Source organism: Camelus bactrianus, chromosome 1 (genome assembly GCF_048773025.1).
Source record: "Camelus bactrianus isolate YW-2024 breed Bactrian camel chromosome 1, ASM4877302v1, whole genome shotgun sequence".
NCBI classification, from domain to species: Eukaryota; Metazoa; Chordata; class Mammalia; order Artiodactyla; family Camelidae; genus Camelus; species Camelus bactrianus.
Window position 1 is genome coordinate 451371 of NC_133539.1, and position 16167 is coordinate 467537.

The 16167-nt window shown below is 62.7% G+C and overlaps 1 protein-coding gene across 2 annotated transcripts in view; it reads right to left on the reverse strand.

Moving 5' to 3' along the window:
• Positions 1–1150: 1150 nt before the first annotated feature.
• Positions 1151–16167, reverse strand: part of COL6A2 (collagen type VI alpha 2 chain) — a 28596-nt gene continuing 13579 nt past the window's right edge. The window contains exons 6-28 of one of the 2 annotated variants that reach the window (XM_074375101.1): positions 14978–15031; positions 14851–14895; positions 14549–14575; positions 14272–14298; positions 14131–14175; positions 13606–13659; positions 13248–13310; positions 12935–12997; positions 12578–12667; positions 11819–11881; positions 11209–11271; positions 10909–10971; positions 10475–10537; positions 10153–10203; positions 9789–9824; positions 9475–9537; positions 9312–9374; positions 9089–9124; positions 8861–8906; positions 8371–8523; positions 7730–8182; positions 7585–7623; positions 1151–2250 (exon numbers count right to left, since the gene is read on the reverse strand). In XM_074375101.1, the coding sequence (XP_074231202.1) occupies positions 1652–2250; positions 7585–7623; positions 7730–8182; positions 8371–8523; positions 8861–8906; positions 9089–9124; positions 9312–9374; positions 9475–9537; positions 9789–9824; positions 10153–10203; positions 10475–10537; positions 10909–10971; positions 11209–11271; positions 11819–11881; positions 12578–12667; positions 12935–12997; positions 13248–13310; positions 13606–13659; positions 14131–14175; positions 14272–14298; positions 14549–14575; positions 14851–14895; positions 14978–15031 (2259 nt within the window). In that variant the 3' untranslated portion in view covers positions 1151–1651. Of the gene's footprint in view, positions 2251–3430; positions 4502–7584; positions 7624–7729; positions 8183–8370; positions 8524–8860; positions 8907–9088; positions 9125–9311; positions 9375–9474; positions 9538–9788; positions 9825–10152; positions 10204–10474; positions 10538–10908; positions 10972–11208; positions 11272–11818; positions 11882–12577; positions 12668–12934; positions 12998–13247; positions 13311–13605; positions 13660–14130; positions 14176–14271; positions 14299–14548; positions 14576–14850; positions 14896–14977; positions 15032–16167 lie in introns of those variants that run through there. The other variant, XM_074375145.1, reaches the window with a different exon arrangement.

The window sequence follows — 16167 nt, forward strand, 5'->3', positions numbered from 1 at the left end:
CTCTCTCTTGCTGGCACTTTGTACGGTTCTTTGGGGGGATGGAGGGGGTGCAGAGGAAGAGAAGGCACTTGGTGTGAGGCCCTCCCCTCCAGCTGTAGGCTGTTCAGGCAGATGACAGGAGGGGCAGAAGTGCCACAAAATGAGTTGGTCACCCCAGAGGGAGGTGACTAAGGTGTCAGTGTGGTCTGGGCTGAATCGCCCCCCTCCCCAAATTTTCATGCTGAAGCCCTAGCCCCCAGGACCTCAGAATGTGGCCTTATTTGGAAACAATCACTGCAGTTGTAATTAGTTTAGCTGAGGCCGTCCTGGAGCAGAATGGGCCCTAACCCAGCATGACTGTGTCCTTGTCACAGGGGGGAGCAGGGGCACGGACACGCCCGGGGAGAACACCGAGAGAGTGTCCCAGTGACGCTGCAAGTCCAGGGACTACAGGAGAGCCTGGAACAGACCCCTCCCTGGAGTCTTCTCAGGGGTGCGGCCCTGCGAGCACCTGGCCTCGGCCTTCTGGCCTCCAGACTTGTTTCAGGCCCCAGGTCGTGGTGCTTTGTTAGGCCAGCCCCAGCAGACGATACACAGCCAGGGGTTTAATAGGACACTTGACAGAGAGTGAGCTTAAAAGAGTCCCTGAAGTGGCCACAAACCAAGACTCTGTGTCTCATTTCTCATCCATCTCTCTCTGCTTCTCTGTCCTGCTCATGTGTGCATGTGTCCCCTTCGTGTCCATCACTTATCCATTCATCACGTCACCTATTTATCTCTCAGTCACCTATCTATCACCCATCCTCACTCTCCCGTCTCTCTCTCTCTCTCTGTCCACAGAATTTCCTCATGCAAACCACCCACATCCCTAAAGTGCTCTGGCGCTGGTTTGGGGACAGACAGAGACTCCACTAACCAAGTACATTGTTTTCAGCTCAAAGCCAACTGGACAAAGGTGGAGTCCAGAGTTGATACTGTCCAGTTTGTACCCTTGAGGGTGTGGTGGCCAGTGCCTGGAGGCAGCACCTGCCTAGAAGGACAGGAGGCCAGGCTTGGCACATCTGGGTGCACAAAGCAACTGGGGGGTCCCGGGGGTATGATCAATCCTGGGGATTAATTGCATGGCCTCAGCAACCCCTTGGCACAGACACTTGGAAGCCGGGGGGCAAGAGGGGTTTCAAAGCCTTTATTGGACTGGGGTGTGTGCACACAGGGGCATGCAGGGTCTGCTGTCACAGCTGAGTCTGATGGCGGAAGGTAACCCCCAGAGGTGAAGTGGAGACCTGGGAGCAGGGCTAGGAGGGCTGGAGGGGCCAGCAGAGAGCCTCTGGAGGGCGCCAGAGGGGAGGTCGAGTCTGGTAATGAGGCTTGGCTGAGGGAGATGGGGCCCCCCAGTGAACCCCAGGAAGCCTCTGGGGTCCTGGGAGGGCGTGGGGAGTGGGCAGGGGGTGGATATGGGCTGGGCGGCGCCCAGGGTGCCAGGAGCCCGAGTGGGGGGTGCGGGGTCCTCTGTTTCTGATTTTACACCCACATGTGAGGAGACAGTCCTCCCCGCGCTGGACCTCTCAGTGGGGTCTGAGTAGCACCACGGACAGGAGGACAGCGCCCGCGGGACTGGGGGCGGGGGGCGGACGTGCGGGGGAGGGCAGGGCGGGGCGCGGGGGGGGTGGGGCTAGCAGATCCAGCGGATGAACCTGTCGAAGAAGCCAGGCTGGGCCAAGCTGTCGTAGTCCTTCTCGCGGAAGACGGCAGCTGCGTCGCCCAGGCTGATCTTGGACAGCACATCGGCGTCCACGTCGCTGCCCACGGCCACCACGGTGGGCACCACGTTCTGCTTGCGCATGGAGTGCACTGCCTCCTCCAGGCTGTCGTTGCCCGTGACGCCGTCCGTGAGGAACACGAAGGAGAGCTCGGCGTGGCGGCGCGCCCCCGCCTGCGCGCCCAGCACCACCTGGTTGATGGCGTGCACGATGCCCGCGCCCACGTGCGAGAAGGAGTTGAGGTAGCGCGCGCTCGCCAGCGCCTCCTGGATGACCGTCAGGTTGGAGGTCAGCGGGAAGGCCACCTGCTGCTCGCGTGGGCCCCCAAACTGCAGCAGCGCCACACGCGCGTTGAGTGGGTCATCGTCCCTGCGTGCCAGTGTCAGCCGCCGGGACACCTCCTCCACGAAGCGCCGCGCCTTGTGGAAGTTCTGCTCGCCTAGCCGCTCCGAGCCGTCCAGCAGGAAGACGATGTCCACGGGCCGCTGTGTGCACTGGGCCACGTACAGCTCTGCGGGCGAGACGGGGTGGTGCGCAGGCGATCCAGGTGAGGCCCGGGTGCCAGGCCAGCACCCAGCTCTTTATGCGCCCCGCCCACAGGAGCCACTCAGACTGCTGGGGCTTCACCCAAGGTCACCCGTGGTTGGGAGCCTTCCACCCCCCCAGCACCCAGGACAGGGGTCCAGGGTCCCATCCGGTCTCCCTGGGACAGACACGTCTCTCCTGGTTGTGCTCCCACGGGAAAATGTCCCCAAAACGGAGGCTGAGGGGCCCCCTTCCACCCTCCCAGCACCATCTCTGACCAGTGGCCTCCTCCAGACCCTTGTGGGCAGGCTGGAAGGGGTCAGTAAAGCCCCTTCTTTTGGCCCAAGAACTGGATAAGCCCAAAAGGGCCACGGTCTGTGGGAAGTACGGGTGGGAAAGAGAAAGGCTGTCATCACATCTGTGATTGTGTAGAAGGACCTCATGAGGACCCCCAGATGCACGGGCCCACCTCTGGCCATGAGCCCCCTCGCTTCCTGCTTCCCAAAGCTGCCTGGTGCTGACCGGGCCACATCTCTCCTGGCCCTGGGAGCATCAGAAAGAAAATGGGCGTGTCCTCTCTGACTGAAAAAGGCTTTAGTGGGCAGTGCCCCCTGGTGCAGCCCAGGTTACCTGAGGAGACCCTTGTCCCCATTTGGACAGTCACCAGCCCTGGAAAGGCTGGACAGCATGGGGACAAGGCTGCAGTCAGTGCTGAGGCCCGACCTCTGGGGGACATGGGCACCACTGCACTGCCTGAAAACCCACTCCACATGTGGGACCACAGGCTGGGTCTCCATCCAAACACCAAGAGCATGCAGCCAAGCCCCTCCCCCGGGACACAGCCGAGATCCCAATTCTAACCGCCAGTGCGGCTGGGTAGGAAGGGGGCTGGTCCTCCTGCGTGGGGCCAGCTCCTAAGCCCCTTGGGCACCTCTCCTGACCAGGCGGGAGAGGTCTTGGTCACAGCCCAGGTGTGCTGACCCGGGGCCGGGAGCTCAGGGATCCCATCAGAAAGAGGTGACCCGTGGCACCAACCACAAGGGTCTCAGGATCCTGCCTGGGCCCCGCAGGCGCCAGGGCCCCCCTGCATGGCAACCCCTGGGTCCAGGCGAGCAAGCAGCAGTTCACCCCAGCAAGTCGCCGACCGCAGCACACAGTCACACTCCTTGTTTTTCAGCTTTTATAGAAAGTTTGAGATGAGCTCCCAGCACACGAAGGACACTTCTGGGTGCGTCTTCTCAGTGCTGGGCTACCGGCGGAGGAGTGAGTTCCTCGCGGGCGGGTTTTTAAGGAGATTATTAATGGTGCAGCTTATTTTGGTGGCAGAGCGAATGAGGAGCAGCTTCTGATTAAAACCCACACAGCCGGGGCGTTCTCTCGTGTCCCTGGACCTCTAAGTCCGGGCAAGCAGAGACAGGTGTGCAGGGGTCGCTGGTCTGGGGGGAGCCTTCCTCGATGGATCAGCCAGCAGGGCTACAGAAACGCGTATGTAGTGACCTCGGGCTCAGAGGACTCGGGGTTCTTTATGAGGCTCTGCTCTCACGTCTTTCTTTTTGGCTCAGTAATGGCCCTAAAAGATGCGCACGTCCTGATCCTGGAGCCTGTGGCTAGGACCTTATATGGCAGAAAGGACTTTGAAGATGGGATTAAATTACAGACCATGAGATGGGGAGACTGTCCTGGACTATCTGGCCCTGAATGCCACCACAAGTGTCCCTATAAAAGGGAGGCAGAGAGGCTGGGCTTTGGAAGGGGAGAGGCCATGTGGCCACGGAGGCAGACATAGGAGCTGGAGGCCCGAGGGGCGCGGCCCTAGGACACCTTGGTTTTGGACTTCTGGCCTCCATACTGAGAGAACAGGTTCCTATTAGCTTAAGCACCCAGTACAATGGAGGCAGCCCCCGGAGCTAGTGTAGCCGGGTAGGGGCTGTGCCCGTGGCTTCAGCAGAGTGCCAGCGCGGTCTCAGGGTCCCCCACAATGTCCCTGTGCACCAGCTTAAAGGTGTCAATGAACAGATCCATCCAGTCCTGCCGCTCGCCTCCTGTGGCGAACTTGGCCCTCTCCGCGGTGTAGACCAGCACGGCCACCAGCCTGGAGTAGGCGGCTGGGTCCTGCGTGAGCTCCGTGGCGTTTAGCAACTGTTGGATCAGGGGGATGGTCCTGGGGAAGGAGGCATCCGGGCCCTCTTCCGTGCGGAGGAAGGTGACCGGGGGCTCGCCACCAGGCCGTGGTCCATCTGCAGGGATTCCAGAGAAGGCTTTAAGGGACTTGGTCAGCGTGAGTGGGTCTCCGGCCACCTCTCTCCTCGGAGACGAGGAAGGACCAAAGCCAGGAACGTGGACTAGGCTCAGTGAGGGGGTTGGACGAGGGGCCGGGAGGCTGTAGCTCCCCTGCTGTCGGCTTGGGTGCCAGAGCTGAATAACCAGGGTGTTGAGCCAGCAGCACAGCACGGACTCGGAGGGACAGAAGCTGGAGAACCGCAGGGCTCTCGGCACAAACAGCTGAGCTGAGACAGACTGGGCTCGGGCAGTGGCTGCCTGCTCAAGGCGCTGCCCTGGGGCCACCCCGGGCCCCTTAACTTGCTCAGCATTGCCAGGATAATTTCCTGCTCGTCCCAGCCTAGACCTGGTGACAGGCAGGGGCCCCTCTCAGAGCAGTTACCTTGGCCACTCCTGGTGATGAGTCCTTCTCTGCCCTTCAGACGTACCTCTCCCCACCCAGGGCCATCTCCCTGGGACCAGGGAGCAGACACTCACTCTCTCCCCGTCCCGTCCCTGGGGAGGTCAAGGCCCAACCTCCGGCGCCTTGCTCAGTGCACCACTGCCTCCTGCCCTCAGGGTACCTCTGGGCACGTCCAGTTAGCCCACCCGGGTGGCCTGGTCACGTGGCCCCCACCCCGCCCTTGTGCCTCCCCTCCAGGGCGCCCGCCTTCCGAGAGCCTCCTGCCCGGGTCTGGGGACGCCAGGCTCAGCTTCCCGCATCTCCCGCCTCCTGCAGCAGCTGTCACGGAAGAAACCTGCCTTTGCTGCCTCTGACTGGGGTCCGGCTTTGTTTCTCTTTCATGGCCTCATGGTTCTGTCCCAGGGGAGCTGCCCTTGGCCTCGTCTAAGCTCAGATGTGGCTGGGCGTCTGGGTGGATGGGGCCGTTTGGCCCAGAAGGGCAGGGCTGTGCCAGAGCTGGTGGCATCCATCAGGTACCCCATTTGCTCAGCCTTCTGCGTGCCGGAGTCACTCGTGTCAAGAAGGTCATTTGTAAAAGTATATTCTATAGTTCTGTCTGCTTTCTTCCCCTCTGGTCACAACGTCTAATTTACTTGGAAATTTCTAACTGCTTTAAAGGAGAATGAGCTTGTGAGTTTAGTGGAGATGGTAGTTAGGAAAAAAAAGGTAGGGGTCTCCAAGGGGCTGGTCCCTTGCATTGTTGGGTCCTGGAGGCTCAGGGGAAGCAAGATCACTGTGCTGTGGGCTGGTGCTACTCCAACACTGAAACCAAAGACATCACAAGAAAGGCCACTGCAGCCCAAGCTCTCTCATGAACACAGATGCAAAAACCCTTAACAAAACACTAGCAAAACAATATACCATAACATTTATACACCACCGCCAAGTGGGCTCTATCCCAGGTCTGTAAGGCTGGTTCAACACTCAAAAATCAATGACCGTCGTCCACCACACCAACAAGCTGAAGAAGAAAGCCCACTGACCATACCAACAGGTGCAACAAACAGCAACTCAGAAGCCCACACTCGATCATGAGAAAGCGTCTCGTGACGAGGAGTGGGGGGCCGCCCTCAAGCTGATAAGGAACATCCACAGAGACCTCAGCTGACTTTGTTCTCGTGACAAACAAAGCTTTCCCACCAAACTCACCGCTGGGCCCTGGCACCAGGGGCTGGAGTCAGGTTTCTGCCGCCCAGGGACCAAGCTGACTGCAGGAACCCCCCCCCCCGGGGGGGGGACCCCGGGCGCCCTTAGCGCTGGGGCACAGCCCATAGGTTGGCCGGGCCTCTGTGCGGACACCAGCCCCTTTGGCCCAGGCAGAGGCTGGGGTTGGTGCTCCTGGGCCAGCCTCTGGGGCTTCGGGTGCTTCTGGGCGCCTCACACAGCTATCTCCAGCTGGCTCGGCACCGCGGGCCCAGGTCGTCTCTGGGACGACCCCACAGCTCGCCGACGGCCATGGCACGATCGCTGGTGTAACCCTGGTGAGTATTTCCTTGGAAGTTCTCTGTCAGAGTATGTGTGGGGGCCCCGGTCCCCAACTCAGCACAGCCCCTCCTCTTGGGCCCCCTTGGCACCTTTGAATCTGCCCAGGGGCCCACCTGACGCCTGGGAGGAGCCTGCCCAGGCCCAGGAAGCGTGACCTCGTGGCAGACGTGGATGTGGACGCAGGACCCGCGGTTCCCGCCATGCTGGACCTGCCAGCACAGCCCAGCCCCACCCTGGCCGTGGTGGCCCGCCCCCAGCTGGCTCTGGGGGTCCCACCCTGGCGCTCTGACAGGCCCCGCACCCAGGGCTCAGGGGGACAGTCCATGCTGGCTCCAGGCCCACAGCTGGTGAGGGCAGGGCTTGTCGTGGGGCTCGGCTCCTGGCGCCTAGGGCAACCCCCGTGGGCTCCAAGGCCCAGTCACTGCAGCAGAACTGCGGAGGGAGGAGTGCGATGCCCAGCGGAGGTGGGCGACACCATCCTGCCCCTTCCCCATCCCCACGGGACACTTTGGGGATAGTCTCCAACATCCCCAGCCCCGAGCCTCCCACACCAGTGCAACCATGTCATTGGTCAGGAAGGGTGTGGAGGGAGGGGCTGAAGCCCCCTAAAGGTGTCTGCTTCCAGAGGGAAGATCAGACCACAGCCACTACGGCTGTCAGTTCAGAGGCCAGCATGCAGCCACAGTGGCTGGTGATGCATTTGCCTCCGGGAGGGTTTAACACCAGCCATTTTGTTTACTGGATCCAGTACTTTGGCCTGCGGGAACCGGAAGTCCCCTGGGGTGTCGGTCCCTCTGGGCACCTCAGCCGTGGAGGCTGTGAATCTGTGTTTGAGACCAGGGCCTGGAGAGCCCGGCGCAGTGATGGACCCCCTCTCCGCATGTACCAGGTGAGTAGGGCGACCTAGGGGCTCTAGGTACCAACTGCACCCTCCAGCATTCTCCTCCGAGTGCTGGGGTCCTGGAGGCCCGGGAACCCGCAGGTCTGGAATCAGATTTCTCATGGCAGACCCAGACCCACAGGGGCACTTCCTGGGGTCCATGCACGGCCCTTCCCCCCAGCCCTGGGCTGCAGGCTCACGTGGGGGCGGGGCTCAGCGACGCCCTTCATTACCTGTTTGGCAGGGAAGGTCCGGGCACACGATCTGGGGGTCTAGGAGAGAGGAGAAGAGTCGGGGGTCGTGGCGGGCTCCCTCAGTGGCCCCCAGCCCCTTCCCTGGCCACGTCCCCCGCCTCCTTGGGCCGGGCCGCATGCTCACCCGGGCACAGGACGTCCTCCATGTCGTCGATGAACTTCTCGGCCACCAGGTCGGAGAAGAGCGTCATGTTGCGCACCTGCTGCGGGTTGTCGCAGGCGATGGAGTACAGGTTCTCGCTCTCATGCTTCTCGTGGAACATGTCCCCGATGCCGATGGCCGTCACCGTGACGTCGTGGTTGCACAGGGCCCGCAGGTTGAGGTCGTCGTCCCGGGGGTCATGGCGGCCATCCGTGAGGACCACCGCGAACACGCGGGTCTTCTGACGCCGGCTCTCCTTGATGAGCTGGTTGTAGGCGAACTTGAGGGCCGAGGGCGTCCAGGTGCCGCCGGCAATCCACTCGAGGTTCTTGACGGCCTCCTTGAAGCTGGACAGTGAGTCGATGCGCTCATCGTCCAGCTGGATGGCCTCGAAGGTGCCCTCGTGGCTGTACTGCACGACGCCTACGCGGGTCCCTGGGGGTTGGCAGGCATGAGAGGCGGGCCCTTGGTAGAGCTGAGACCCCCTCGGAGACCCCTCCCTTGAATTTGTTTGTCCACACTCTCTGGTGACCGGTCCCTCTGCTCAAGAGTGAGGCCTGGAGCATCCCTGCCCCGCCGGACAACCCCCGTCCCCGCCCCCTGCCAACCGCCGTGCAGCTGACCCGTCTCTGACTTGGGATCCTTGGCGATGGCCCCCAGCCTATTGACCACGTTGATGACGAAGTTCTTCTCTAGGGTGAAGTTGGTGTAGCCGATGCTCTCGGAGCTGTCGATGACGAACACCACGTCCAGGGCACCGCAGCGCTTCTCACAGTCTGCGGGGGTGGGGGGAAGGGTGAGGGGCGGGGTGAGCAGGGGGCGGGGTGAGCGGGAGGGACTCGGTGAGTGGGGTGAGTGTGTGTGTCCGTGGACAGGGCGAGTGGGGGGCGGGGTGAGCGGGGTGAGGGGTGACAGCACTGACCCCCGGCACCGGGAGGCACCCCTGGACGCTAGGGGCGTGCAGCCAGGTGCACCATGGGAAACAGTGGCCATGAGCGGGAGGACAGGCCTCGGACGATGACCCTGAACCCTGGACAAGAGCCCGCAAGGACACAAGTGCCCAGCCCATCCATGGTGGCCCAGCTCCCCCACCGCGTGGGAGCCGCAACTCACCACAGCATCCGCAAGTCTCCCTCACGTAGGTCATAACGTCGCACTCCTGCAACACAGCCAAGTGAGTCCCGGCCCAGCTGGGAGGCGCTACTGCAGGAAGTCTGTGGCCCCGCTGACCTCATGCTCTGACCCCGCCCCACTGACCTGCCCTCTAATCTGCCCCTCTGCCTTTTCTTTCAAGTTTTAGGAGGGAGGAGGACACTGATTCCATCGCCCGCTGACACCTACCGTGAGGCCAGGGTCTCCCGGGGGGCCGGGCTCTCCCTGGAGGAGGAAGGGTGGCAGTGAGTGAGAGGTAACACTTGTCATGGCCGAGGCCAGAAGGGCCTGACTTATTCTCATGCGGGCCCTTCAGGCCCCCGCACACTGACCCCATGGGTCAGAGTGCCTGTTGGCCTGGCTGGCCCAGGGGCTGTGGCCTGAGGGCCGACGGGACATGCAACTGACCTACCTCGGGTCCTGGGGCTCCTCTCTGCCCCCGAGGGCCTGGCTCACCAGGGGGACCAGGATCTGCCTGAGAAGGAAAAGGGCAGGTGGGCTCCAGCAACACTCTGGGAGGTCCCCACACTTGGCCCTGCCCTGGGCTGCGGGTTGATTGGCCAGGAGGTACTTACAGGCTCACCCTTCTGGCCCTTCCTCCCAGGTTGTCCTTTGGAGCCAAAGTCACCTCTGCCGCCCTGCGACAGAGGACGCCAGCGTTAACAGTGTGGAGAGCTCAGCATTGCTCCCACCCGGCCCCCAGACCTCCGGTGATCTGCTTGGGAGGGACACGCTTTTTTCAGGAGAACCCTAGCCTGGAAGTGCGGGTCAGTTACATGCAACTGCACGTGGCGTTTCAGGCAGGCCCAGGTTTTCAGTCTGAAAGAGACTAGAGCATGGCCGGCTCCCACTAGCGACTCAGATGAGCAGACCACCCCATGGTACGTACCTCGGGGCCGCGGGGTCCAGGCTCGCCTTTGTCTCCCTGGGAAGCAAGCACAGGGGGTCACTGAACACGGGACCTAGGGCTGAGCAGCCGGGGGCATCCCGCCCAGCTCTCTGCAGCCCCTCCCTTCCCTCTCGGGTGGGCTTGGTCATCAAAATCTGTACAAAGCCATGCAGGTGCCGGAGGAAGCCTGAAACGACTCCTGGGGGTCCTGCCTCTGCTCCTGACAGCACCCCGAGCCCTCCCCAGCCTTGCCTCGGGCCCCAGGTGGGAGGCTCTGGGGGGCACTAGCAGGAACCTTCTAGTCAGGGCCCTCCCGACAATGTCCGCCCCCTCCCTCGTGTCCCTCTTGCCTGCCAGGACTTACAGGTGCTCCTCGGGGTCCAGGGTAGCTGAATCCAGGCCTGCCGGGGTCTCCCTGGAGGACAAGGGAGGCCAGTCAGGGCAGATCCAGTGGGAAAGGTGGAGGATGAGCTGTCAGCTTGGACTGGGTGGGAGAGGGGCCACATGTGCAGGGCCAGGTCTTGGGAGGACCTGCCATCCCTGAGCGTGAGAACACGGGGCTGGGGTGCTGCTTGGACCCCTGATATCCTCCCACAGCAAGGGGGCTGGGCCTGGCGTGCTCCCAGAAGCTTGGTGGGGGCTCAGGCATCCCCAGGCTCATCCTGCCTGGTGGGGAGAGGGCATACCTTAGGGCCAGGCTGTCCTGAATCTCCGCGGGGACCAGCGTCACCAGGGTCTCCCCGAGATCCCTGAAAGCAAAGAGGAAGCAGGGAGTTGGCACAGATGGGAACTGACCACGTCCAGCTCTAACCCCCAGACAACACTGCTGCCCTGTGGGTCTGTCCTCTCCACCTGCCCTGTCCCAGGCCCCACACCACCTCTCCCTTGCGTGCTCCACCTGGTAAAGTTGGACCCCTCAAGGCAGGATGAGGGTGTGAGGTGCATGGGGGCCCTTGGCCTCCTGTCCCACTGCCCAAGTTTACCATGAAGACAGTATCCTGCCTGAGGGCATGAGGACCCAAGTGGACTGTAGGGTAGGGGAGGGGGACAATAAGGTCGAAGGGCAGTGAGGGGCTTGAGCCCCAGAGTCATGGGCCCTCCCTGGCGTCCTGCTACTGACCTGCTTCCCAGGCTCCCCGAGAGCCCCCTGGGGGCCTCTGGGTCCAGGTAAGCCTCGGTCTCCCTGGAAAGAAAGGGAATGAGGATGCTTCAATCACCATCAACACTGGCAAGGGCAGGACCCTGTTGCTCTCCAGGAGATCCCCAGCCCTGACCACAGCGGCCCCGGGAAGGGTCTGCAAGGGTACGGGCAGGAGAGGGGCAGATGGGGTCCTAGGTGCGGCCCCTCCAGCCAGGGAGCTGGGTGCCACCCTAGGAAGGCACATAGTCTTTCTGACAGCCCACCCATTGCCCCACTTACCTTGGCCCCTTTGTTGCCAACCTCTCCAGCCAGGCCCCGGGGCCCCTCAGGGCCAGGGTCCCCCTGTGAGAAGAGAGGCCAGATTAGTCTGGGGCACATGTGGGGGAAGTGAGGACAGGGGACCATTTAACTCCCTGGGGAGGAAGCAGCCTTGCCCACCCAGCCTCATGCAGCATAGGCAGGGGCCACCATTTGTCTCCCGGAGGAGGAGGCCCCTCCTTGGGGCCCTTCACCCACGTCTCACAGGGAACTGGCTGCCCTCAGATTTCACCACAGAGACCAGGACCTGCATCAGCTACAGAGGCGCGTGTGTGTGGTGGGATGCTGTGGGGTGAAGCAGTGCACAGACTGCACAGCTGTGCATGGATGCGTGGAACTGGCCCTGCCCAGGCCCCTCAGCCAGGAGTGCCAGTGAGGGCCAACCTGTCTGCCTCCTGCTCTCCCAGACCCTGCAGGGTGTGCACCCCAACAGTCAGACTCCAGGGGTCGCCTTTGTTCTCCTAGGTGGACCTTGGAGGGGGTTTTGGTCATCCTTTGTCATAGCGACCTGCTGGCACCAAGATGAGACCCCTGTGTAGACGCGGACATGGCCGATAATGTGGACACTCACCTTCTCACCCTTGGGGCCGTTGCTGCCTGGGCCACCCTTGGTTCCGGGGTCTCCCCTGCGCCCCTGCAGAGAACAGGCATGTGGGGGAGGGCCCTGATGGTGGGGGCCACACAGGAACCCCACACTCTATTCTCCCCACAAGCACTTTGGTTTTGGGGTCTGGGTTCCCTCCAGAAGGCTTCAGCATAGACACTGTCCTCTGCTGGGCGGCTTGGCCCAGCCAAGGATTCAGGAACTGACGAGGGCTGGTCAGCTTGCCCAGGAGTTTAGGTGACAAGATTAGGACCTAGCTTGGACCAGCTGTCCCTGAAGTCACTCAGTTTCCTTCTGGGTTAGGCCAGGCCTCGGGATGTGTCCCCTTGGAGGACCAGCCCCGGGGCTGGGCCCCACCCATCCCGCGACAGGATACTAGGGGAGGGCTGGGTAGGGCCCCTGTGCGGGACCACAGGGCTTGGGTCTAGGTTTGGCCCTTGGCAGTGTCCTGCCAGGGGGGCAAGGTGGGAACACAGGGCCACTTCCCTGGCAATGAGTGTCTGGCAGGGGCGTGGCTAGGTGGCCCTTCCTGGCGTCTGCTGTGAGGGGACAGGGAGGCACACTGGAGGAGCCCGAGGACACTGGGTTTGTAGGGGCCTGAGCAGGGTGTGTGCTGAGGGAACCCGCAGGAGGGTGAGGCAGGCGGGCTGGGCCTGGAGGGAGCTGCCCGCCTGGCCACTGTAGCCAAGCTCTGGACCCAGGGCCTGTGGGCGAATGTGAACTCACGGGTTCGCCTTTGGGTCCTCGGGGCCCAGGCCCACCCTTGGCTCCTTTCACGCCGGGACTCCCCGGGGATCCGTTGTTGCCTTGATAGCCCTGCAGAGAGGAGACAGCTTGGCCATGGTGGCACAACCTGGCCGCGTGCGGGCGGCTTGTGGGAAGCGCCTGCTGAGGGGCCCTGAGGGCCCAGCCTGCTGCAGACTTGTGCCCCCGCCTCAGGTGAGACCATGTTTGCCTCGGGGTGTAGTCTGCCCAGGCATCTGGCAGTGGGGATGGAGAGGCTGGCCTTCCTGCCCTCCCCTGCCTCAGGCACCACTGGTGATGGCTGGGGTGCGAAAGCGGGGACACGCCAGGAACACTTGCCTTGCTTCCTTTTGCCCCGCTTTCCCCTGGGGGCCCTCTGCGTCCTGGGCGGCCGGCGTCCCCCTGGAAGGGTTTGGAGAAATCAGACTCATGTCCCTCTGATCCTGGCAGCAGGGCAGGACCCGGCGGTGCTAGGGGCACGTGCCTCCTGTCCCATGTCCGTGGAGCCTGCCCCGTGTTGGGGCACCCACAGCCCCCGCCCGATTTGCTGGGTGTCTTGGCCAGGTTCCCCCCTCCCCAGAGGCCTGGAGCTGCAGGCAGGGGAGGCCCTAGTCTGCTCTGGCCAGCACACTGCCTTGGCCAGGCCACCTACCTTGGCGCCTTGGTCTCCTCGCTCCCCAGGGCTGCCTGCTTCTCCCACGTAACCATCGGGGCCCTGCAAGTAGAGGGCGGGTTGTGCTGGGGTTGCTACCCAGAGCAGCCCTTGCGTTCTCCCTGTGAACCCAGAGCCAGCTGACGAGGGGGAGGGTGACCAGCACCCTGTCGTTTGACTGGCTACTGGGACACCCCCTAGGCCTTGGTGGGACCACCAACAAGCTGCCCACATCGGAGGCCCTCAGGACTTGGAGCAGCCACCCTTGACCTGACCCAGGAGCGCCCAAGGTCATCTGGTCAGGTTGTGACCCCAACTAGGGCCAAGGGCTCAAGCAAAGTTGCCACGCTGTGCTCACCCGGTCCCCGGGGTCTCCCTTGCAGCCAGGAGGTCCGATGCGCCCCAACTTGCCCTGAAGGGGAAGAGGGGGCAGAAGATTTGTCAGTGGGGCATTCGGGGGGAAGGGGAATGGGCAACTGCCGTGGGGCGTGCACATCAGTGGCTTGACTGTCAGGGGGCACCTGTGCGGGGCCTGCAGTCTGCGGTGTGACGTGTGAGTGCATGTGAGCCTGTGTGTGAGTGTGAACTGCCACTCAGGCTGAGGCGGGGTCTGCGGGCCAGGCTGGGATACTCCTGAAGGCTGGGCCTTGCTTGTCAGGAGCAGGTGTCCCCTCGTGCTCCTGCAATGTTCCTGTTTGCCGTGTCCACCGGCGAGGTGCAACCTGGGGCCGCCCAAGCCACGGACTGTGAGCGTGGACGGTGGGGCCCAGAGGTCCAGGCTCCAGAAGGACTGAGTCTCGAGGGGGTCGTGCTGGTTCCTATGACTTGGAAATGCCGGCAGGCACTCCCGCCCCACCCAGGGACGGAGCCCCACACCCCCTACCTTCTGTCCATCGGTCCCGTTCTTGCCGGCCAGGCCAGGGGCGCCCTGGGGGAGAGGGAAGGAGGGACTCTGTTACCCCTGGCAGTCCTTCCCTCCCTGCGGGAAGGGGGGCCCACCCACCCAGTCCACCTGTCTGCTCACCTTCCGCCCGTCGGCGCCAAACTCGCCCTGCGCAGGAGGAAATGGGCTGGTTAGCTCTGGTCTCCAGCAGCACAGACGCCGCTGCCTCAGGGGCCCAAGTCTGCCCTCGGACCAAAGACGAGGCCAGAGGGGCCCCAGAAGGCCACTGCCTGCACAATGCTGGGTCTCGTGCCCCAGCAGGGGCCCCACGCCCGCAGAGGGAAAGGACCATAGCTGAGGGGTGGGGCCAAGGCTGGAGCTCGGCTGGGAGGTCTGGCCGCTCAGAGTGGAATCTCACCTTCTCTCCTTTGAAACCAGGAACACCCTGAGGTTGGAAGGAAAGAAAAGCAGGGTTAGCAGGGGCATGTGTGTGCACTGGGACCCAGCAGGCCCAGGAGAAGAAGGTCACCAGGCTCGGGTGGAGACGGGCCACCAGGGCTCAGGCTGGACGCTTGGTTTGGGGACGACGTTGGAAAAACAGAAGCTCTTCACTCCCTTGGGTCAGGGGCGGGGGTGGTGGGCTGTGCTGGACACATCCTGCCCCCATTGACCCTTGGCTTGTCCCTGTGTCCCCCCAGGGCAGGGTGAGCAGCAACTTGCCTTGGGTCCGGGAAATCCAATGGGGCCTTCGATGCCTGGGTCTCCCTGTGGAAGAACAAAGGGCCATGAACATAATCCCAGCCTTGGGGAGCTGGGGCCAGCAGGGCGGGGTGGAGAGTACACTCACCTGTCGTCCCTTCTGTCCAGGCTCTCCGGGCTCCCCCATGTTGCCCTTGGCACCCTAAAAGTAGATGACAGAAAAAAGAGTAAACTGAGGCAGGGAGGGGCAGGGTGGGCCACCAGGGACCCCGTCACAAGCTCCTGGGAGGTGGAAGAGGGGCAGTCTAGGGGTCAGCATGGACCCACCCAGGGGACGATGACAGTGCCACGTAGGGACATCCCAGAGTTGGGTCACCTGACCCTGAGAATCCTGGCCTCCATCAGAACAGGGCCCATTTTTACCGGCTTTCCTGAGCCCTGACTGACGGGTCTCTGAGCCGCCTGCATGATGGGGCGGGAGCAGCCTGGGGCTGGGGTGGGGGCGCCCAGACCAGCCTGCAGGGCTCCGATTCTGCACCGGCCTGGCGCACGCCCACACCTTGTGCTGCTACATCGGTTCGTCTAGGTCTGGCGGGGACAGCTGTCACCTACCTGGGACAGGCTGGGGCTTTAGGAAGCCACCAGGGTCCTCAGAATCAAAGGTTTGACTGCATAACGTAGGACTTTATTAAGTCAACGGATCTACTTGTTAATAGGCTTCCAATTTCAGCACAAAGAGTGCAGCAGGAGAGGCAGTCAGACCAGGGCAAACTCAGGAGCAGAGGGTCGGGGGAGCCAGGAAGAGGGGGCGGACAGACACGGGAAGCAGGGGTGGGCAGAGGCTTCTGCACGGCTGTGCCCCGAATGGGCTTCCTTCTGTGTCCCTGCCACCAGTATCACTGCCCCCCCACTAACCTCGGTGACCCCTGGGCCAGCTTCCAGTGACCTCCACCCACAGGGACTGGAGTCACAGCCCTGCCACGGGCGGCCAAAGCTGCCTCCGGGGGCAAACTCATCCCCGATACTGGCTGAGTGGTCCTGAGCCCCACCCTGGAGAGGCCAGGGAGGCAGTGGGAGTGTCTGGCCAGCAACCTGGCAGACGAGCGTCTAGACACTGCTCTCCCAAATTCAGAAAGAAGAAAACAGGAGCCACTTGGTAATAACTTTCTCGGGAGCAGTACTTCAGACTGCCTCATCTCCCCAGAGGCTTCTTTCCTCCCCTGCCTTTTTGACCACCTTTGACACGAACACTGGCATTTCTGATACTCTGGTAGTGATTTTGGAAGGATTTCCTTTTACATACCTCTGTTGATACGAAAATGCAGGGCCAGCCTGACC